Genomic DNA, 23,515 nt, shown 5'->3' on the forward strand with positions numbered 1-23,515 from the left:
ATGCTTTTCTTGGTTTTTTTTTTATCCGATTCATCGATTAATCGAAACAATTATTTACAGATTAATCGATTATTAAAATAATCGTTAGTTGCAGCCCTAATTTATATAAATATTTTTTTTAATATATGAAACCCAAATATATCTATATAGGTGCACGTGCGGCAAATGTGTCAAAATGCAAAGTTAATAGCAAGATAAACAAACTGTAACACCCCAGAAATAACGGTACATGCTAATTGTAGCGTTATATGCATTAGCTAAACACAGACATAAGGTACGAAAACATTTCTTGAAGTTAAGACAAAAATGAAAAGTCTCACTTACAGGTTGTCATTCGGTGGAGCTAACAGGTCCAAATAGAGTTTGTATTCCCCCTCTTTCAAGGATCGTCGTTTGACATATCCTGCAGTGAACGCGCAATGATTATTAAACCAATGTTCGGTGAAATGACGCGCGCACAGTACAACCCTGGGGTTATACTCCTTTGGTATCGTTGGAAAAATGAATTGTAACCATTTTCCCCTCCGATGTTCTTCCTTTGGTAGTTGAAATAAAACTGACTTAGTGTCACACCGTAGAACACAGACTCTAGACATGATACACACGCATCACGAACGAGCGACAGTGTTTGGGGGAGGAGAGATAAGTTTTCGCGGCAGTCTCAGCATTTGTAGTGACTATGTATAGTGACGTAGATACGCAGGTGAAGTTTTCCAACGTCTCGTTTGTGTGATTCAGAGTCGACTCCTATTTTTACAAGCAAATAACTTTGATATTTATTCACCTTTGGACTTACAACTTGGCAGACGGCTTACTTTCAAACACGGCAACAGAACAGACAGCATGAAATTTCATTTTCATGATCTCATGCCACGTACTCTTTAAACCTCTATTACAGTCCATCTAAAAGTAGCTCCATTTATTTTCTTCTGCTTATCCGGGGCCGGGTCACGGGGGCAGCAGTCTAAGCAGGGATGCCCAGACTTCCCTCTCCCTAGACACTTCCTCCAGCTCTTCCGGGGGGACACCGAGGCGTTACCAGGCCAGCCGGGAGACATAGTCCCTCCAGCGTGTCCTAGGTCTTCCCCGGGGTCTTCTCCCGGTGGGAAATGCCCGGAACACCTTCCCAGGAAGGCATCCAGGGGGCATCCGGAAAAGATGGCCGAGCCACCTCAGCTGGCCCCTCTCGATGTGGAGGAGCAGCGGATCTACTCTGAGCTCCTCCCGAGTGACTGAGCTTCTCATCCTATCTCTAAGGGATCGCCCGGCCACCCTGCAGAGAAAGCTCATTTCGGCCGCCTGTATCCGGGATCTTGTCCTTTCGGTCATGACCCACAGCTCATGACCATAGGTGAGAGTAGGAACATAGATTGACCGGTAAATCGAGAGCTTCGCCTTGCGGCTCAGCTCCTTCTTCACCACGACAGATCGGTACAGTGACTGCGTTACTGCAGAAGCTGCATCGATCCGTCTGTCAATCTCCCGTTCCATCCTTCCCTCACTCGTGAACAAGACCCCCAGATACTTGAACTCCACCACTTGAGGCAGGAACTCTCCACCTACCTGAAGTGAGCAAGCCACCCTTTTCCGACTGAGAACCATGGCCTCAGATTTGGAGTGACACCTTAATATACAATCAACTTTAATTTGTATGTACTTCATTTTCGTTTGTATTCAGTCCATCTTTTTAAACATATATGTGGCAGACATACAGTGTGATTGTGTACCTTTCGTTTTTGTTTACAATGTTTGTTTTTGTTTAACAGGCTGTGACACAAATCTCAAATTGCTGGAAAATAAATGAAGAGTGTGGACTTCACCTAAAGGACACCCTTAAATTTCCCATTGTTGCTGAAACTGGTAATTCTACTAAATACAAGATTGCCTATAGAAAAATAAAAAAATAACATGTAAGGATGTACAATGGATTACAATGCTGTTATGACAATAGCACACCCATATTGGGAAGGGCAAGACTTGTTGGGTCATTAACAATGAAAGGAAAAGCTGCGGTTCTCCACGTAGTTTATAACCCAATAATACTGATGAAAATGTAGACTTTTTGTTTGTTTCTTTGTTTTATTTATCCAAAACTAAAAACTCATCTCTCCGTTTCACTTGTGTGTTTTATCGGTCGGTCTTGACCTTTCCAATATGGCGGGACCATTGACATACAACATAAGAGCCAATGCGGCACCCATGTTCTGAACCGTTATCAGAAAAATCATAGACATAAGAAATAACTAGACCGCACATTGACTTCTTTGGTCAGCTGCTGCGATATGTCAACGGCGCCGCCATATTGGTCGTGGCAAGAGTAGGATGTACACTAACGCAAGTACCTGGGAGCTGCGCTTTTTCGGCATTAAAGGCACAATAACGTTTACATTTCATAACACATTTCCATTATTTACGATATATGCAGAATACTTAAACATAATTTCTCTAGAGACTTCAAATCTCAATATATAGACTTAGAAAAATCTGTATTTGTCTTAGGAAATTGTGAATAATTTATAAATTGTGCATTATAAATTATGCTTGGAAGTGCAATATAAAGAATATGTTTGCAATATGTTATGGATATGCAATACAAACAACAGCATAATTCATAATAATAACCGTGTTTAGGTATTAATCGAGAATTAAACACAGACATCTTGAGAGACATCTTGAGATGTATGAAGAAACGTTTATTTGAATCATCCCAAAAAAATCCAAGGTAATATTCATTTATTTACAAAACATCAAGATTATTATTTGGGAACCATTTTTTTCTGTCATCATTTTAGTTTTTCTAGAGCTCCAGTTCAGAAGACAGCTGGAGCTAGTTTATACAGCATACAGATATCCTCGAAAACGAAACCAATTTTTAGATAATATATGTTTGGATTCCATAAAACAGTTACAGAAGGAGTACATTTATGTGATATTTGTCAAACACTTAATAAACTCGTACATTATGAATATGCATAAAGTAATATATGAGACTAGCCATTTCAAATTTTTCTAATATTTCAAAGTAAACGAGCTCTGATCGTGAACATTTCATCTACCTTAAAATATAGCACATTAGGGGTGTCTGCACAGTAATTAAGCAAACAATAAGCAAAATGGTGTCTTGACATGCGTGAGTTTTAACCGTTCCTTATGATAATAAATGTGTTTTTTTATATCTAATATTCGATACCAGAAGACGAAACGTTTCCCTACTCCGCTCAATTCCGTAATATTGAACTCGGTTTATAAATGTGTGTATATCCTGAAAAACTGCAGCTCAGATCCGCACACAGTAACATGTGCTTGTGTGGATATGTTGCCTCGACCAATATGGCGGCGCCGTTGACGAAAGATCCAGCAGCCAACAAGCGGTCTCATGTCTATGAGAAAAACGACCCAATGTATGTCACGTGACGGGGGTGTGTCCACAAGCGAAGGCCCATGTCACGTGACGAGGGGAAATAGGGAGGCTCTTGTGTGTTTACATCAACGCGTTCAACGGCATCTGCTGCGGACCGTCTACACATCAATGTTTCGTTTTCGTTTCTCTGAAAAACAGTACGTTCGTCGCTTCACACGGTAATCGTTTGCGTCGGAGCGGGATACCGCCGCTGTTGTGTCAAAGGAAGCGCGCGTGCACTGCAGCTGCCATCGGTTTGTATTAGATTACTGGCGTCATGGACGAGCTCGCGGTGGAAGTGCGGGGAGCGAGCGGCGCTTTCTACAAGGTGGGGTCCACATCTCACGTTATGTGTCTCGTGTATGTGGTAATCTTTCAAGGTAAATGAAATATCGTGTAAGAAAACGCGGTTTTAAACGCCGGACGTGCCGCTCTTCACGCGTGATGGTGCAGTGGGCCCGTATTGCTTTATAACGCAAGGCCTGTTGGACGTGTGTTTGCATGATCAGACATTAAAAATGCATCGCTGTATTCTAATATCACACAGTTTATGTATCCGTATCATCTTCTGTGTCTTAACAACAGTTCATGGTTACGTACTTGCCTGGTTCTGCTAGATATGTGTATGATATATCAAGCTCTATCCTGGGGCGATTGTCGAAAATGTGATGTATTATGTTCGTAATGTAATTTTTATAAAGATTGTCGATAAACACTGTAACTTATTGACTATAAGCCTATGCTTACTATGTTGTACACCATTAAATATGGCGCCTGAATGCTTATTTCATATATGAGTCTGCAATCGTTTTTCCAAATCTATCAATATCATTTGAGCGTCTAGTGACAGCTTTTGAATATCATAGACAGGTAGGCACTGTGTTGCAAACTAGTATTTAACAAAGCCATTTGTTATTTATTAACCTCTTGTTTCCTCTCACAGGCTAATATTAAAGATGTTCATGAAAGTACAGTCACAGTGGCTTTTGAGAACAAGTGAGTGACAATTTTGTTCGTTTTCTTATATAATTGTATGGCTTATGTAAGTTTATGCGAAAACTCAAATGTGTTTATCTTCATTTGCAGTTGGCAGCCAGAACGACAGATTCCTTTCCAAGATGTTCGGTTTCCACCTCCAACCGGCTTTCAGAAAGAGATAAATGAGAGCGATGAAGTTGAGGTGTGCTCCATCAAAGACTCTCTATTTATCAATATTACCCCATGCATTAAACTCAAAATGTTTATGTAATATTGTATGTCTGGTTCATAGGTGTACTCCAGAGCCAATGATAAGGAGCCCTGTGGATGGTGGCCAGCCAAAGTTAGGATGGTTAAAGGAGAGGTGAGCAGTTTGGTAACCATGAAAGCATTTCAGTTAGACTAACTGTTGGAGCACTTGTATATAACATGACTAGAATTGTTGTTACTAATAAATTGTACTAATAAATATAGTTAAAGGGATACTTCGCCCAAAAAGCACTCACCTTGGAGTTGTTCCAAATCTTTATAAACACAGAGAAAGATATTTGGAAGATTGATTTGCTTATTGGCACCACATTGGCTCCCATAGTATGAAAAATAACTTTATCATTTTATTTTGTTCCATTCAACACAAAGCCCTTTTGAGGAATGTAAGACAGCAAAAAGTTCTGGGGCACTATTGACTACCATTGTATTTTGTATTTGGTCAATGGGGAACAAAATCTGTATGGTTATAACCATTCTTCCAAATATCTTTTTAATAATAAATTTATACAGATTTGGAACAACCTGAAGGTGAATAAATGATGACAGAATTTTTATTTTGGGAGAAATATCCATTTAAGTAAACAAAATAAATATGCTCTTACTGTTTTTCCGTCTAGTTTTACGTCATAGAATATGCAGCCTGTGATGCCACCCTGAATGAAATAGTCACTTTAGAAAGACTACGGCCAGTGAACCCCAACAAACCATCTTCGAAGAACACTTTCCTCAAAACCAGACTGGATGTTCCCGACGACCTGAGACAAATGTACGTTTTTAATCACTTGCATCTATTATTTGCTGGGTATGATTCTTTTCCTCGTAATCCTAAATCACAGTTACACAGCGCAGAATGATCCTTGTTTGTTTTATAGGTGTGCGAAAGACTCCGCTCACAAAGACTTTAAAAAGGCCATCGGAGCGTTTCACGTCACGTACGAACCTGAAGAAAAGCAGCTGGTCATTTTGGTAAATTGTTGGTTCGGATCGTTCGTTTTTTACATTGGGTTGTAACATTCATTAATTGGATGGATTTGTTTCTTTTCAGTCGGTTAATGAGGTCACAGCGAAGCGAATAGCGATGTTGAGCGACATGCACTTCAGGAGTTTGCGCACAAAGCTGACGTTGATACTGAGGAACGAGGAAGCGACCAGACAGCTGGAGGTACAGCCCTGCCGATTGGTTTCATGTTCCCCCCAATAATTTACAGTTAGTCAGCAAATACTCCCCAACACCAGATTATACTGCATTTCTTTTTAATTTGGTACAACTGTGAGATTAAATGGCTATAATGAATGGAGGATACCTAAGAGGAGCAGCATAGTTTAACTGGTATAAATCTTACTATGAGAATACCATGCAATACATAACTGGACATACATTCATGGTGTATTTAGATGCAGTCTATATTTAACAGGTGCAAATGGGTATTACTTTACGTGCATTTGCACAGCTGTGATGTCCCATACCCTTGTTTAGGCAAAATCTGATATGCACATGTATATTTATGGATGCATAGGCTTCGTATAGAAATTGTATAGAGTCCAAATACTGTCGATTGTTGACTTAATTATGTGTGTGGTGCAAGATCAAGATCTTGTCATTAACAGTGACAAAAGGCCAGATTAGCTTGAAATGCAAAAGCAAAAACAATCTGTTATTAACCAATTTTTTGAGAGTTTTGAGCTCCAGATCCACCGAGCTGCTTTTACGCGACTGAAAACACCAGTTGCGGGCGTTTGAACAGCGTTTTTTTTTTTTCACGCGAGGCAAGTTGGTTACTATGATATGCTGAGCACTGGCGCTGTGCCTGTGGAAAAGAACGCCAGATGCAAAACGCGGTGTTTCCATTGGAAACAATTGAAAAAACGCGCTGTATGCTGGCTCAGACCCTTGGTGGACACAGCCCCTTAAAATAGAAGAACAGCTGCAGGTCACATGACATTTCAGGGTTTTCGCAGGAACGTTTTAAAACGTCTTCCAAAATTAAAATGTTAAACCTTAAAAAGTCTTAAATTCACTGAAGTATTGTGTTCTTGGTCTTAAATAATTTTAATCAGATCTTAATTTTCCAACGGCAATGTAACGCTACCTCTAATGCGCATTGAAATACAAACATTTTTCAAGCTACTTATTCGTATGCCAGAAAGAAATGGGTCTGGGAATGTGTGAGGTTTTTTATGATGTGATAGAGGTCTTAAATCTTACTTCAGATTTTTACAACACAATCGTTGTGGCCAAAATAATTGACAATAGCAATTTTACCACAATATCTTTTGAAATTGAATTATTTAATCATTCAAATTAATCTTTAAATTGATAATCACCCAGAAATGAAAACTCTGTCATCATTTACTCACCCTCTTGTCATTTCAAAGCTCTATGACTTTCTTCTGCAGAACACAAAGAAAAGTTATTTTGAAGAACGTCGGTAACCAAATAGCACTGGCCCCCATTCACTACTTTTTTAATGACACAAAACCAATGCAAGTGAATGGGGGCCAATGAAAAACATTCTTATAAATATCTTCTTTTGTGTTCTGCCGAAGAAAGTAAGTTAAGAAGTACAAGAGGGTGAGTAAACTATCACTTTAATGTCGTTATTTTTCTTTTTTTTTAACAATGAGTAATCCAAAATATGAGTGTAGGGATGCAGAGAGAAAGTTTGCAACGTTTGTGGCTATTGTGAAAATGAAAAAAAGGAATGATAAAGGTAACAAGTGTCTTTTAAAATGTCATGTTTGGAATACTAGGCCAGATGAACTATATCCCAAAATACACATTCAACATTTTGTTAAATTTTGTGGAGAGAACACTCATGCTGCTCTTGAACTCTCTGTGGTCTCACAAGATTTATTTATATATATTTTCAGCAGTGAAAACAATTAGAGGGCTTTTACAGAATATGTTTGCATAACTCTCAAATTTGGGTTTTCTAGTCCGAAAGAACTGAAGTAAACTATAGATTAAGCACTCTTTTGTTATAAATAATGCTATTTATTGGCTTCTATAAAGTGAAATATGTGCACAACCATCTCAAGAAAATGTATTTTATGGTGCTTTTATACATAAGGCTACCAAAGATTGTAACTTAAATAAAACCGAGCAAACTAAATATCATAAGCATTTTTCTTGTGTCCAGAGCTCTCGACAGCTGGCTTCAAGGTTTCATGAGCAGTTTGTGGTTCGTGATGATCTAATGGGTTTGGCCATAGGCACCCACGGGGCGAACATTCAGCAAGCCAGGAAGCTTCCAGGGGTCACCACCATTGATCTAGATGAAGAAACATGCACGTTTCACATCTACGGAGAGGTAACACGATTCATTCAATCATTCACTTTTTCATGTACTGTTTTTGCAAAAGATGATTCAATGAGATGATTGTAGGAGAATCTAAAACACAATTCCTGGAGAGCTCAGCATTTGTAATTTGCATGATTCCAGGACCAGGAGGCTGTGCGGAAGGCCAGAAGCTATCTTGAGTTTGCCGAAGATGTTATCAAAGTTCCCAAAAATTTAGTCGGTAAGGACAATCAAATCTCTTTCATGCACCTGCTTTGTTATGTTTAATATGAATCATTCAGTTATTTTGTCCCGCCCTACAGGCAAAGTCATTGGCAAGAGTGGGAAGCTTATTCAAGAGGTTGTGGATAAATCTGGAGTTGTTCGAGTTCGAGTGGAACCAGAAAATGACAAAAAGCCAATTTCTCCATTAGAGGAGGTTTGTGTGTTTGTGTGTGTGTGGCTGAATGCGCTTGATGTATTTATGGGCAGCAAAAGTGATGATGCTGGATAAGTGCATTAATTCCTCGTAATTGGTGTGGAAAGTATTAAGCCTTTGAATCAGTGTAGACTGCAGCGAATATCATCACAGAATATTCTGACTTCATTCACATCAATATAGCATGAGGAAGCAAAAAATATTGTGTCAGATTAAACGTCATGTTATGACTAAGGTTACTATTTTGAAAACTTAGCTTTATTATAAGCTATTAATGGAGGCTCGGAAGCTACATGGAACCAGGGGACAGGAAACATTGCAACTAAATAAGTTGGACTATATACTTTTATATATGATAATCGGACAACATGATGACTTTTATTAAATAAGAGCATCTAAATATGTGTATTTTGTAAATGTTAAACGTTTTACATGAAATATAACTAAAAATACTAGACAACACCATAGTGTATACTACTGATCTAAAACATGATAAACAGCAGAATTTGGCTAAATATTCTAATATTTTGTTATATTACAATAATGATATTGCTTTGTTTAAAACCACATGAAAGCTAGAAAATGCAAGGAAATGAGAACTGGTGAGCTTGTTTAATACATTTTTTGTTTGTTAGACTTTGTGTCCGGAAATAAAAAATGCTCATTAAAAAATCTGTTTTCTTGCAGAATTGCTAAACAAGTTACTTTCATGCTGCTGAAACATGTACATGCAGATTCTTTACGTATAGATGAAAATTTAATTTGCCCAAATATTTCTGTTGCTTTTGTAAAACTGAATTTATACAGTATGCAGTGAGTTTATCTCAACTCACTCTTATTTTGCATCTTCAGGGAATGGTGCCATTTGTGTTTGTGGGTACGAAAGAAAGCATTTCAAATGCCCGTATTCTGCTGGACTACCATCTCAACTATCTAAAAGTAAGAATGGGTCTTCACCCTATCTGGATTACAGATCAGTCATTTGAATTTACCAGATAAATGTTGATATGGGACATTCCTGATACCTCATACTTAAGCCCCAAATCTAGTTGTGTGTGAGTGTTAATCATTGATGTTTGTGTGGTGTGTTTGTACAGGAGGTTGATCAGCTCAGAATGGAGAGACTGCAGATCGATGAGCAGCTCCGACAGATCGGTGGAGGGCCCAGGGCTCCTCCAGGCAGACCTGAGAAAGAAAAACCCTTCATGGCTGATAATGGCATGGGACCCTCGCGAGGTGGCAGCAGCAAGCCCTTCGGTCGTGGAGGGAGAGGCAGGCGGGGCCCAACACTGGCCTCAGGTATGACTGATCCTAAAAGAGGACGACACATTCAAGTGATTTTATTTTATCATTATCAGCTAACGGAAACCTGGTATCAAATAGTACTTGAGCAGTGGTGCTCAAACTGGGGGCCATGGTCCTCTCGGGAGCCCCAGGATGGATCCAAGGAGGCCTCTGATTTTGTCGCATTTTATAAAATGTAGAAATTTAACAACAATTGTATTCAATCAAACATCAGAAAAAAATCCACCAATCAAAAGAATTGATGTTACTACTAGGGTTGGGCTGATAGACGATGACATCATCCATCGCCGATAGATGACCGCCATCACGATGTTGGGCGAAGAAAGCAAACCGTAATAAATCGTAATAACGTGTTCACGCTGTGTCTGTGTAAACTTGTCATTGATGACCTGAACTGTGCGCGTCCGCGATGGCAGCGAGAAACATCAGTGACGCGTGACCCGCGCAGCTAACCAATCACACACACAGCCTACACTGGTGGGCTCAAGATCTACTCGTCTTTCCACGTGAAATAACAACTGGAAGAAATTCAAAATGTGCAGGTCATACACGCGCACATACTTGTTGAAAAGTACGCTGTCTTGAAAACTGGTCCCAAAATTTGGTGGAAGTCTGGAGCCCCAATATAATTGTTTTTGCAGATGGCCATCTAGCAAACTGATACAACCTCGCCCCCCGATTTCATCGTCCATCACGATGGTTCACTGTAGGCATCGTCCGATGCCAATTTGGTAGACATTGCCCAACCCTAGTTACTACTAAATAACCGAATAGGTTTATGATTTAATTAAAATTCTTAATGTAAGATTCGAGATTAAATTGGTCTTTATTTGGGGGGGGGCACAAAGCGGATCAAAGCTCTACATAAAGTGGGCCTCACAAGGAAAAGTTTGAGAACATCAAAACTGGTCGTACGGTCGTATCAAACCTTGACATTTATCAATACGGATGTGACCAGCTCACGACAGGTCTCCATTCATGTATGCAAGTTTTGAGATTGGGTGTAGGTCTTTTTGATCATTGAAATGGTTTCCCTTTTGATAATTGAAAAGGAAAGATTAGTTGTAAGTGGTAAGATTAGATACTTTACGACAATTAAATAAACAATTAAAAGTTTTACACACTACAATAGGCCTTATCAATATATTTATATGAAATAGGTTATTTTAACTATTTTGAATGATAGATTCTTTCTTAGAAACATGCATCCGCCACAGACCCTTTTTTATTCACCTAAATGAAGAAAACTGTATAAAAGCATTTACATAAAAATATTATTCTATTCTAAAAATGATCAGTAATTAATGTCTACATTTGTTTTTTACATTAAGTATTAACAATTAACATTATTATTTTATTAAATTTAAATGCATTGTACAACTAAAGTAATGTAAAGCAACAACAATAATATCTGTGTAAAAATTATATGATAACATATCTGCGGTCATATTTACAAAACATAAATATCCATTAATAAACACAAACCTCAGCTAGAGTTCAGTTCACTACACCAACGCTGTTGACCGCAGCATTCTCTTTTTAAACCGTTTTTTTACTTCCTTTGTTTCTGCTTTTCAAGGTTAAACTTTAATTTCTAAATAGGAAAAGTTCCTCCTTTTGGCCCGATTACGTTTCTCCACCGCAAAACCTAGGGGCTACATCCTGAATTTTCTAGGGGTGTGATATATAAATTAAGACCAATTTTAGCCACCACATTTATCAAGGTAATATCATTCGTACGATTTAACAATTTGATAATATCATCGTACGATTTAACAATTTGATAAATCACACGTATTAATTAAGTGTGCATGTGCTGTCTTTTAAGTTATGGCAACTTAGTATGAAACCGTAGATCTAATGCAGAGACTGTGTAAAACTATACTTTTAAAGTGGCGCATGGCATATAGCTGGCTTAACGCATACAAAAACCTTACTTTCTGCTTGTGTTCTTTACAGGCACCAACTCTGAAGCCTCTAATGCATCAGAAACAGAGTCTGACCACAGAGATGAGCTTAGCGACTGGTCACTTGCCCCCACAGATGAGGAGTCAGTGGCTTACCCCAAAAGAGCCCCAGATGGACGCAAAAGGGGTGGTGGGCCCAGAGGCCGTGGGGGGAGAGGAAGAGGTGGATACAAACGTCAGTAATGCAGTTTCGGAAGCTATTATTGCTCTCATGTTTGAAATACATTTTTAAATAAATAAAATTGTATTTTATAAAATACTTGTGTTGTAAACCTGGTCAATTTTGTCATGAAAAGTTTGTTAATTCCTTTTGTAATAAGTAATTATTTTGTATACTTGACTACTCATTCCCCTCATTGCTTTTGTAGATTTTTATTTACATGTTATTTGTTTATTGTGCAGCGGAGGATATGCACTGGAATGAGTCACGATCTCGCAGTTCCAGAGACTCCAGAGACACATTGCAGGTAATGTTTCATTCCACGTATGATACCGTACATTCCGTGTCAAATTCTGTGTTAATGTAGCATGAGATGTCAATCATTCATTTCATGTATTTGTTTCTGCGCCTCCAATACCACTCAAATTGTGTGTTCAGTTCTGCAACAAAAGTAATACATTTATCGCCCCTGTATACACACACATTGACCAGTAGGCATTTTTAACTCCTTTCTAGAGTGCTTTGTATTTTTGCTGATAAAATTACTTAAACATTACTTATAAATATGCATCTTGCCGTGGGCCCTTTGCTTTGGGATGCGTGTTAAAGATAAAAGACCTTTCTTCTTAGAGGTCTCAAGGTGCTTTTAAAAAGTAAGTAAAAGACCGCAATTTTGGGTAACAGTACACTTAACAAAATGCATCATCATTTTCTAATTTACTAAATAGTCCAGTCATGCTTTTGTTCTGCAGATTCGCATCGACAGCAATAACGAGAGAAGCGTCCACACTAGCCGAGGGGCTCAAAGTGTAGCAGGAGACAGCGGAGGAAACCGACAGAGACCCATCAAGGATCGAGGAATGCAGAAAGAAAAGCAAGAAGGCCCAGACAGCCAAGCTGTCGTGAACGGAGTTTCGTAGAAAAACAACCCCCTCCCCCCCCATAATCCCACTCAGCTCCACCAATCCAGATGCTTCTTCATTAGAAACACATTAGGCCAAAGAGTACCAGGTCAGTAGGGCTGTCATGAGACATGACAATAAAGCACACTTTGTAATTGTTAACGGAGGTATAGGATGCGGTCTCTTGGTGTACGGTGTGTTGAAGTCTTCATGGATTAGAGAGACCGGTCTCTGAATCAGAACTGAAGCTACATGTTTTCTAATTGACTTTCTAAACGACTACCTATGAAACTAACAGAAGCTGTGGATGAAATGCATCTCAAAAAAAAGAATCATGACAAAACAGTGTATTTTCCAGCAATTGGTTTTTAAAGGTTTTTTTGTTTTCCACAATGTCCTAAAAACTGAAAAGAAACGCATTAGAGGATGAACTCAAGCTCTCTGGGGCCCAAGTTTATGCCGCATCTCATGGCGTACATTGTTTTTACACGCTTTGGTGTCCATGATAACTCGAGCCCATTCTGATGTGAGGTATTAGCCACATCATTAGCAAAAAAAAACTGAAAATAAGAAAAAAGCAAACAAAAAATGGCAAAATGTGTAAAAAAAAAATGCTCCTGTCTGATCTGTGCCTTTAACTAGAGTGTGGATAGTATCATTATTTGGATGTTTATATCAGGGAAGAAAACATGAACGACACCTGTCGAAGCAACATTTGTTGCAAGCTCAGCAGAAAACAAGAGGTGTTTTTTTTTCTCTGTGCTGCATGTATTTCACAAACATTTTGTATGTCTGAAAAGCAGGATTCCATCACATCTGTCAATTTCTATTTCGTCACGGCTAAACTGCGAGTCGTTTCTTGCATATAAGTTCGATATCATGAAAAATGTGTGCCGACCACCCATAGAAGAATACCCTGATCATGAAATTTTATTTAGCATATCTTTACATTTATAGGATGGTAATGTTTTTTTTAGAAGCAGCTTTCATGGAATCATTATGGGAATCATTATTTTCACCTCCCATCTCCGTAACAAATGACACAAGGTAAATTTGCTCAAAAACAGGGTGGAAATGCTCTTTGTTTCTCAGTTCACGCAGGCCACAGTAAACTGCCATCTATCCTGCTGTATTGTTCAGCATCAGGTGTGAAGCACTTATATGAGATATCTGTAACTTTGTCTTTGTCCTAACAAGGGGTCGTCATAACTGTGGGATTGCATACTGTATATTACGTCATCCGTTCGGAGATTGTTGCTGTTCTTTTTAGATTGTGCACTTATCATGTTTGTGTTCCTCTGCAAGTACTTTATATTCTCTAAACCTATAATAAACTAGAATGTGATGAGACTTCCACAGCAGGTGAATCACATGTATGCTGTCCACATAACTAAACGGAAGTTTAGAAATCTTGGCTAATTTTGAGTCTACTGTACTTTTGCAGCTGAATCCGCTTCGAGAGGGACGAGACGGGTGAGCGCGATGTTAACTTTGATATGAAAACCATTTGTCTTATCTGACTAGTGCTTGTGCATTCAACTTTAGTTTCCATTTCTTTTCGAAAGACGCAATGCTGTTCGGAACCCACGATCCTTTCAAAACCTACTGTGACGTTGACCATGGTAGTTTTCCTGCTTTCGTTTGACTGTACAGCGAGGAAGCGTTTATTTAGAGTCGGTTGTATCCTCTTTTACTATTTCTATCTCTTACGCTCCTGTTTCTCTTGCTAGTCACCTTGGCAGACAACCAGCTCTACCTGTTAAGCTTATAAACCAGTTTTTAAAGTGATTTGCCCGGATCAGTGTCCTGTGAAAACTGTCGGAAGCGAAAATCAACGCAAAGCGAAGTTTTAAAAAACGATTGACCGGTAGAGGATTCACAGCTCTGTGAGTTGGTAAACCAGTTCTTGAGCAAGGTGGTCTAGCTGCTTGGCCGGCCCTTCTTGTGTCGCACTTAAATTTAGCCTCCCAACATCAAAATAAGGTGTTAAATGGTTTACTCTCAGTATTTTTACCACCCGAACGTCTACAGCGGGCAGTAAACTGGCAAGATGGCACAATTCACTGCAGTCTGTCCGAAAGGGATGTGCAGAATCTTTGAAGTGTTGCCAAACAGACTGTTTTCTAGTTATTTATTTTTTGGAATGTATTTGAAAATATGACAAATTGTAAAACCATCTCTTGCACACGTCATAGGCTATCGTGATTCGAAAAAAATTAAACTAACAAACAAACATGAAATACTGTAGATACTGAACCGAGGTAGACTGACCTTGTATGTTACTGCACTTTGGGTAATAATTTCTTTGTACATAATAGCAGAACAGACTGGGTTTTATGTTGACATTGTTTGGTTATAGTGCAATATATTTTGTATGCAAGCAGTTTCAATAAATAAAGGTTGATCTTCCTCTGCAATCTGAAGTGTTTTTATTTTTCGAAGGGATGTAGACGTTTTACATTCCATATGTGGTGATAAATCTGCCGATCATTAAACTCGACGGCGGATTTAATTACTCTTGTGCGGTGCATTAACAGCAGTGAACTCCTCTCCAGGTGAAATGTTACTGTTGCTCGTAACAATATAAAGAAAATTCAGGGAAACTCGTCATTCTTTTTATAAATGGGATGTGAATGGACGTTTGTCAAAAGTGCAGTCAGGTGCGGCTGTAGGTTTCTCAATCGGCCACACAGTGGAGCTCTTTCACTGGCTGTGTTCACGGCCAATGCGTCTGTGTTCATAATGGGGTGATTTCAGGTTCGTAAGGACACTTTCTAACATTTGAAAGAACTGACAGAAAGTGGTCCTGTTTGTCTGAATTTCCTTTGTGCAGCTGCATTCACTTCCATTTTTGTATTTATATGCGTACGTTTATTAATTTCAACTTTAATTTAAGGCAAATATTAAAAACACGTTTTCAGGTATTTGTTATGCTTAACTTGTTTATCAAAGGTGTGGGATTTTTTTCTGTTTTTTCTGAAGTCATTCTTTCACAGTTTATCATACATGCATTATAAACAGAGCTATGGCTGAGATTCACTGCGAGGGGACGCTAGTTGGAAAAAAAACAATTTTTAAAGATAGATGCAGAAAGTGCCACTATGTATGTTTGAAATGCGCATACATGTGTTATTTCGTAGATTAATTGAAGTCATTTACATTTGGCGGAAGATCTGTTTCACTCTTCCAGCCACGATTATAAATAATACAGAGTTAGCGGTAACTCTTTATAATAACTTTCATTCATAAATCATTAACAAACATTATATAACGCTCAACATGTCATTAGTAACTATATGTGACCCTGGATCACAAAACTAGTCTTAAGTAGCACGGTAACATTTTTGTTAAATACCGAAAATACATTGTATGGGTCAAAATTATAGATTTTTCTAATGCCAAAAATCATTAGGATATTAAGTAAAGATCATGTTCCATGAAGATATTTTGTAAATTTCCTGGCATAAATATATAAAAACTTTATTTTTGTAAATGGATGGCCTGCCACAGTGCATCTGATTAACAACTTCAAAGTCAATTTTCTCAATATTTAGATTTTTTTTGCACTCAGCCAGATATTGTCCTATTCTAACAACTCATATATCAACAGAAATCTTATTTATTCAGCTTTCAGATTATGTAAAAATCTCCACAACGAAAAATTTACCCATTTTGTTGTCCAGGCTCACACATATTAAAATAGCTAGAAACTTAAGATAATGTGTTTGCTAATATTTACTAATAAACTTATTAAGCATTACCTAATGATTAACAGATCATTATTTCATGTGAATCAAATTGCTTACAAATATCATTAAATTTTTAATTCATATGATAATACACATCTTGAAAAACTACAAAAGATTTTAACAGATGTTTACAATGATTGAAAGCTTTTGTTATTGTATAACACTTTTGTTGCTATGGAGTATGATATGGCTAGGTTAGGGACGGGTTTAGTGTGTAGGGTTAAGGGGGTCAACTGTGTTGAGGTCAATTTGAAGACTTTGATTTGATGACTGTTTGATTGCTAATGGTGACTGTTTTCTGTACTGTTCTCTTAAAATGTTGATTCATTTTCTCTGGTTTCTGTACGTTTCTATTAAATTGTACACCATTGTATGCTAATGTAAATGTTGAGGCAAAACATGCCTTGCACCCAAATTACAATGAGTGTTTTACCTTTAGCAGCATTAAATGTAACTAAACACCAAATGTTGTAAAAAGTCCAATGCCCATAAAGGTACTAAATGATTAGTAAACATGTATAAACATTCACAAAAAGGAAGAATAACTTCAAATTACATTGGGTACTGCAAACCATGAACACGTTATAAATAAATTATTCAATATAAATTCAGGTCATTTGGGTCATTATAATCAAGATGACTACTCGTAAAGTTACTAATGATTAGTAAAGGTTTATAAACCTTTACAAATGATTAATAGTTTCTATTTAAGAATTGAGAACTGCAAAAACTTGTAATGACAATAAAAAAATGAAGCCAACGTATTGTTTGTAGATATGAAGCTGTTTTAATCTGCACTAGAATTTTACAACTTTTGTTCTCTATTGTTTAAAAGAAAAGACATTCTGGGGGTCCCTGGACCCCAGTTTGAAAACCCCTGCTGTAAACCAGTTCAGATGACGTAAACAATGCTGGTCCAGAACAACTTCCTATTTAGTTTTTTTAAACAACAAATACATTTGATACATAGGATACAACCTACAGAACATTTATAATCAAAATGTTAAACGAATATCTTAAAGACTTTTTTTATATGTAAGATTAAGAAAAGAAGACCGCAGAAGTGCTTGTGGACCAGTGTTTACATCTTGCGAAGTGTTCTAAAGACACATTTTTAGTGTGACATGATTTGAAGAAACTATGACTGGTGCAAGTTTTAAAAGTGCCAAGATGCAAGGATGATGTTGGATGTTGCCTAAGTGTTGCTATGCAGTTGTTAAGGTGTTCTAAGTGCTTGTTTGCTTCAGGGTTGGTATTATTATTATTATTATTATTATGGTCCCTCAGTCCACTTTTGTAGGATTGTGGGAGAAATTCTTCATTGTTTCTTCGTATTTTAAATAAAGAATGAGCAGTAGTAGTTGTAGTGATGTCTTGAAAAACATCACAAGTAAATATACATTTTTGATATTTTAAAAGAATGTGTCTTTGCAATCCGCTACTAATTTTCATGTTATAAATGGCTTACTGCATCTGTAAGAAGGGTCTGTGTTATCCACTGACACTTGGTAGACCAAGAAAAAAGTGTCCGCTTTGGTCCCGCATCATTGGATTTTCACAGGAGTTGACAGAAATCCAACCGCACTGTCTTTTTGCAGGAGTTAAGGGACAATTACCTTTGACCCCAAACCAAGTCTGTTAGAGTTCTTTCCCTGGAATACTTGCCATCATCACTGAATGTATCTACCAGACTGACCCAGTTTTTTGTAACAAAGGCAAGAATGCACAGTGTGACCTGTGATGGTCTGTTTCTCTATCTCTCTCGCTCTCTCCCTCTCTATCGCTCGCTTTCTCTCTCTCTCTCTTTGCTCTCCGTGTGTGGCCATTAATACATTCATGGGAAATTAATGACAACACTTAAAATTATGCCTGCAGTACTATTTAATTAGTGCATAATGACAGAAGCTGTACATCTATCATATCTTTCTTCCAGTCAAGTGCTTTAATCTATTGTAAAACTGCGGTGAGGGGATCTAACAATGGTGAGAGTTCCAGTACAATTCAATGATTAAATAATCCAAATTTGAAGAATATCAAAGTCATTTATGCATTTAGCAGTTTTTACCTCTTATATGTTATTGTGCACATAATGGTGTAACCATGACCTGATAAACAGTCTGTTCTCATCTTGTCATTTTTTTATGAGACCACCAGACATCATTATTTGTGCAATGTGAAAAGAACAGCGTGTTTTTTCGTGTCTGTGAACAAAAAGATGCACTCGGTTACCGCAAGCAAACAGTCTGCCTCTTCCACACTCACTTGAAACCATCCTCCCCCCGCCTCCCTCCACTGTCTGGGTCCCCCGTGACTCATTTCTCTGTTGCCTCTGGCATGTGAGAGTCGTGTCGGACTCATGCGTGTGGTAGAGTGGGATTCAGGGGCCACACACTGTGCTGTCAAACCGCACACTCTTGTGTCATCAGTCTGGGTTTAATATCACAGGCTTTGTGCCATCCTCAAAAAATCTTTATTTCAGCACGACACAACAAAGCTAGAAGACGTATTTAAACTGTGATTTACTAAGAATATAACGATAATTTTCCTATCAGCCTTAGGGTTTATCCATATTTGGCCCATTTTAAGTGCTTGCACAGTTTTAGACCTATACATATAACATCTTGGTTCATTTAACTTTTTGACCTCCAAACAACAGAAAAACAAATGTAATGCACTTCAAATTATTCAGGTACAAAGGCTCATGGTTATGTACCAATGATGTTTAAATGTGTTTGATATTTATCGATAATTACTGAAAATGAATTTGATGTTGTTAAAAGATAATATAGATGTTTTAGTTCGATTCAGTATTATTGATGTTATATTATCACCGTTTAGGTCGGTCTACTTTGGTCAACATGGACTCTGTTGAGGATGTTGTATTTCTCTCCACAACAATAAAAATGCATGGAATTTTTTGTTGTGTGGAAAATCTTGTCTAGTCAATGACTGATTTGGAGTCAGTCATTAATTATTTTAATATCGTTTAATGCCCTAAATGAATACCAAAAAATTAAGGAGTAACCTCAGAACCATGGAGCAACAAAGAGATTCACATTTAAAATTAGTTGAAGTTGCAATTTTTTTACAATTTCCTCTCTACTGGAATAGCCAGATGTCATGTCTCATTTTATTGGGTTTTATGGAAGTGCCTTCATCAAATTTTGCATTTATTTTGCTTTATTACTGTAAAGGGTTTTTAATTTGTATTACGTGTTGGACTTACAACCGCTGAACAAATTAAGTGACCATTTCAAAATCAGTTTTTCTATATACTATAAATAGGAATGTGTTTAGTGGTTGTTTCCTTCTGTGAACTATTAACATTATTTCTCCCAAATGTTTGCATTTATTTGCAGAAATTGAAAACCGGAGAAACAGGTCAAAATAACAGGGAAGATGCTCTGCTTTTTTTTCAAATCTCGAATACTGCTTCATATTCATTTAAAGGAGAAGTTCACTTTCAAAATAAATTGTCATGATAATTTACTCACCCCATGTCATCAAAGATGTTTATGTTTTTCTTAAGTGTAAAGAAATGAAGGTTTTTAATGAAACATTCCAGGATTTTTCTCCATATAGTGGACTTCATTGGACTCCAAATAGTTGAAGGTCAAATTTAAAGTTTCAGTGCAGTTTCAAAGGGCTTTAAATGATACCAGACGATGAATAAATGCCTTATCTAGCAAAACGATCTGTCATCTTCTAAAAAAATAAAATGTATATGCTTTTCATAAACGACTGTTTGTTTCACTAGACCCTTATTTATCATCTGGTATCGTTTAAAGCCCTTTGAAGCTGCACTGAAACTGTATTTTGACCTTCAACTGTTTGGAGTCCATTGAAGTCCACTCTATAGGAAAATCCTGGAATGTTTCAATCAAAAACCTTAATTTCTTTTCGACTAAAGAAACAAATACATAAACATCTTGGATGACATGGCCGTTAGTAAAAAATCATGAAAATGTATTTTGAAAGTGAACTACTCCTTTAAGCCATTGGTTCTCAACAAAGAGGGCGTGGAGGTATTGCAGGTGGAGCGCCACGGTTCCCCCGAAACCCCAACCTTTGGAACTCGATCGCGAATTGACGGAATGCAATGTTCCGTCTGAAGCTGCACGCTTTTCCACCGCGCAGGCTCATTGTAGGTCCTTAACATTGCAATTTTAGGCTGCGCACAAAAAGCTTACTATGTACAAAGTAGGCAAACGTCCATTCAGGAAGCAGCAACAATTACCTACTTCATCTTAAGAAACAAGTAGATCATAGAAGTATACTAAGTTTATCAATATATTATGTATTTATAATTATATTTACCCAAACACAGAGGATGCCTACCTGAACCATTGAAGCCTCGGACCTTCTTTTCACCTATACCCACATTCTTGACTGCTCCTCTGCCAGGATTAAAGTGTAGAGAATGTCTTATTGGGCATCTAAACTGTGCTGAACTGTTGGTATTATAACACCTGGTCCTACTATACAAATCTGTCTTTTGGACACTAATTTCAGAAGAAGTGCAAGTCTCTCCTGATCTGGCAGATTACTCCTTTTGGAAGAATGTCCAAAACACTACAATTTTGTTGCCGTTTATTGCAAAAAGCTAATGGTTCGTAATGTTTTTTGTTGCATTAATTTCTTTGATGGTTTCTTTGTTTTATCAGCAAGGTTGATACATTTATAATCTGATGTCTTGAGATCAATCCGGCACGCACAGTTATTTTCTGCCACTTTATCAGTTGAAAGAAAAAGTATGTGAAGACTTTGGGCTTACTTGGATTTCTTCATAAATTGGTCATAAAATGTGTTCTGATCTTCATCTAAGTCACAACAATAGAGAAACACAGTCTGCTTAAACTAATACCGCACAAACATTATACGTTTTCATGTTTTTATTGAACACAACATGTAAACATTCATAGTGCAGGGTGGAAAAAGTATGTGAAACCCTAGGCTAATGACTTCTCCATGAGCTAATTGGAGCCAGGAGTCAGCCAACCTGGGGTCCAATCAATGTGATGAGATTGGATGTGTTGATTAAAGCTGGCCTGTCCAATAAAAAACACACACCAGTTTTGAGTTTGCTGTTCTGAAGAAGCGTTGTCTGATGTGAACCATGCCTCGCACAAAAGAGCTCTCAGAAGACATACGATCAAGAATTGTTGACTTACATAAAGCTGGAAAGGGCTACAAAAGTATATCTAAAAGCCTTGATGTCCATGTGTCCACGGTAAGACAGATTGTCTACAAATGGAGAAAGTTCGGCACTGTTGCTACACTCCCTAGGCGTGGTCGTCCTGTAAAGATGACTGCAAGAGCACAGCGCAGAATGCTCAATGAGGTGAAGAAGAATCCTAGAGTGTCAGCTAAACACTTACAGAAATCTCTGGCACATGCTAACATTTTTGTTGACAAATCTACAATAAGGAAAACATTAAACAAGAATGGACTTCATGGGAGGACACCACGGAGGAAGCCACTGTTGTCCAAAAAAAACATTGCAGCACGTTTGAAGTTTGCAAAAGAGCACCTGGATGTTCCACAGCACTACTGGCAAAACATTCTGTGGACAGATGAAACCAAAATTGAGTTGTTTGGAAAGAAAACACAACGCTATGTGTGGAGAACAAAAGGCACAGCACGCCAACATCAAAACCTCATCCCAACTGTGAAATATGGTGGAGGGGGCATCATGGTTTGGGGCTGCTTTGCTGCATCAGGCCCTGGACGGATTACTGTCATCGATGGAAAAATGAATTCCAAAGTTTATCAAGACATTTTGCAGGAAAACTTAAGACCATCTGTCCGCCAACTGAAGCTTAACAGAGGATGGACGATGCAACAGGACAACGACCCAAAGCATAGAAGTAAATCAACAACAGAATGGCTTCAACAGAAGAAAATACGCCTTCTGGAGTGACCCAGTCAGAGTCCTGACCTCAACCCGATTGAGATGCTGTGGCATGACCTCAAGAGAGCGATTCACACCAGACATCCCAAGAATCTTGCTGAACTGTAACACTTTTGTAAAGAGGAATGGTCCAAAATTTATCCTGACCGTTGTGCAGGTCTGATCTGCAACTATAGGAAACGTTTGGTTGAGGTTATTGCTGCCAAAGGAGGGTCAACCAGTTATTAAACCCAAAGGTTCACATACTTTTTCCACCCTGCACTATGAATGTTTACATGTTGTGTTCAATAAAAACATGAAAACGTATAATGTTTGTGCGGTATTAGTTTAAGCAGACTGTGTTTCTCTATTGTTGTGACTTAGATGAAGATCAGAACACATTTTATGACCAATTTATGAAGAAATCCAAGTAAGCCCAAAGGGTTCATATACTTTTTCTTTCAACTGTATAAAGAGAGAGATAGTTTATATATTTAAACTATATCTAACATATTTTACAAATTATCTGATCTATCTTCAATGTACAGTTTGGGCGGGCACCAGCTGTTTGGGTTTAGGGGAGTGCCATGAAACCATGAAAAGGTTGAGAACCCCCGATTTAAGGAATACAACAGTAATATTTGAACAAGTATTTAAGAAAAAAAAAATGTGATTACCTCTTTCCCATTGCAGTTGGAGAACTTTGACACTCCTGAGGTTTGATTTTATTTAAATTCAACAGACTCTGTACTGAAATGGCCACAACTAGTATAAAAATTTAATGAAAACATTTGAATGTTCTCTTATTTTTTCTGCAGAATGCTCTCCATTTCCAAACTATTGTGGGAAAAATCTCAAGCATTTTTTGCATAATTTCAATTGTATTTGGGAGTACGAATCATCTATTGACCAATAGTCTGAAAAGTGGAAAATTGGTGCCTGTCAATATTGATAATGTACTTTGAAACATAATGTTGTACTTTTTGTTTAGTCAGATCTTGGCTCAGTTGAATGTGTTTTAAAAGGTAGCTTCAGGAGTCTCCAGTCATCCATCACTGTAATGTTTTTAATCAGCGTGAAGTTTTTGCCTTGAAATATCATCTGAATCGCACTTCCCCTTTAGACTCCATTAGAAGAGCTTTCTAATCTCTATTAATATCATTCACCGCTCCCT

The 23,515-nt window shown here is 37.8% G+C and overlaps 1 protein-coding gene across 2 annotated transcripts; it reads left to right on the plus strand.

Moving 5' to 3' along the window:
* Positions 1 to 3,430: 3,430 nt before the first annotated feature.
* Positions 3,431 to 15,119, plus strand: fmr1 (fragile X messenger ribonucleoprotein 1). 2 transcript variants are annotated; one of them, XM_056769767.1, is made up of 15 exons: positions 3,431 to 3,728; positions 4,344 to 4,396; positions 4,487 to 4,580; positions 4,671 to 4,742; positions 5,266 to 5,414; positions 5,521 to 5,614; positions 5,694 to 5,810; positions 7,789 to 7,959; positions 8,092 to 8,170; positions 8,253 to 8,368; positions 9,221 to 9,307; positions 9,466 to 9,667; positions 11,633 to 11,803; positions 12,043 to 12,107; positions 12,553 to 15,119. In XM_056769767.1, the coding sequence occupies exons 1-15, from the start codon at positions 3,678 to 3,680 to the stop codon at positions 12,718 to 12,720; spliced, it is 1,689 nt and encodes a 562-aa protein (XP_056625745.1). In that variant the 5' UTR covers positions 3,431 to 3,677; the 3' UTR covers positions 12,721 to 15,119. The 2 variants fall into 2 exon arrangements, with proteins under 2 accessions (XP_056625745.1, XP_056625744.1); XM_056769766.1 differs by having other exon boundaries at positions 3,432 to 3,728; positions 11,633 to 11,815.
* Positions 15,120 to 23,515: the final 8,396 nt, after the last annotated feature.

Source organism: Triplophysa dalaica, chromosome 16, assembly GCF_015846415.1.
Source record: "Triplophysa dalaica isolate WHDGS20190420 chromosome 16, ASM1584641v1, whole genome shotgun sequence".
Taxonomy (NCBI): Eukaryota; Metazoa; Chordata; class Actinopteri; order Cypriniformes; family Nemacheilidae; genus Triplophysa; species Triplophysa dalaica.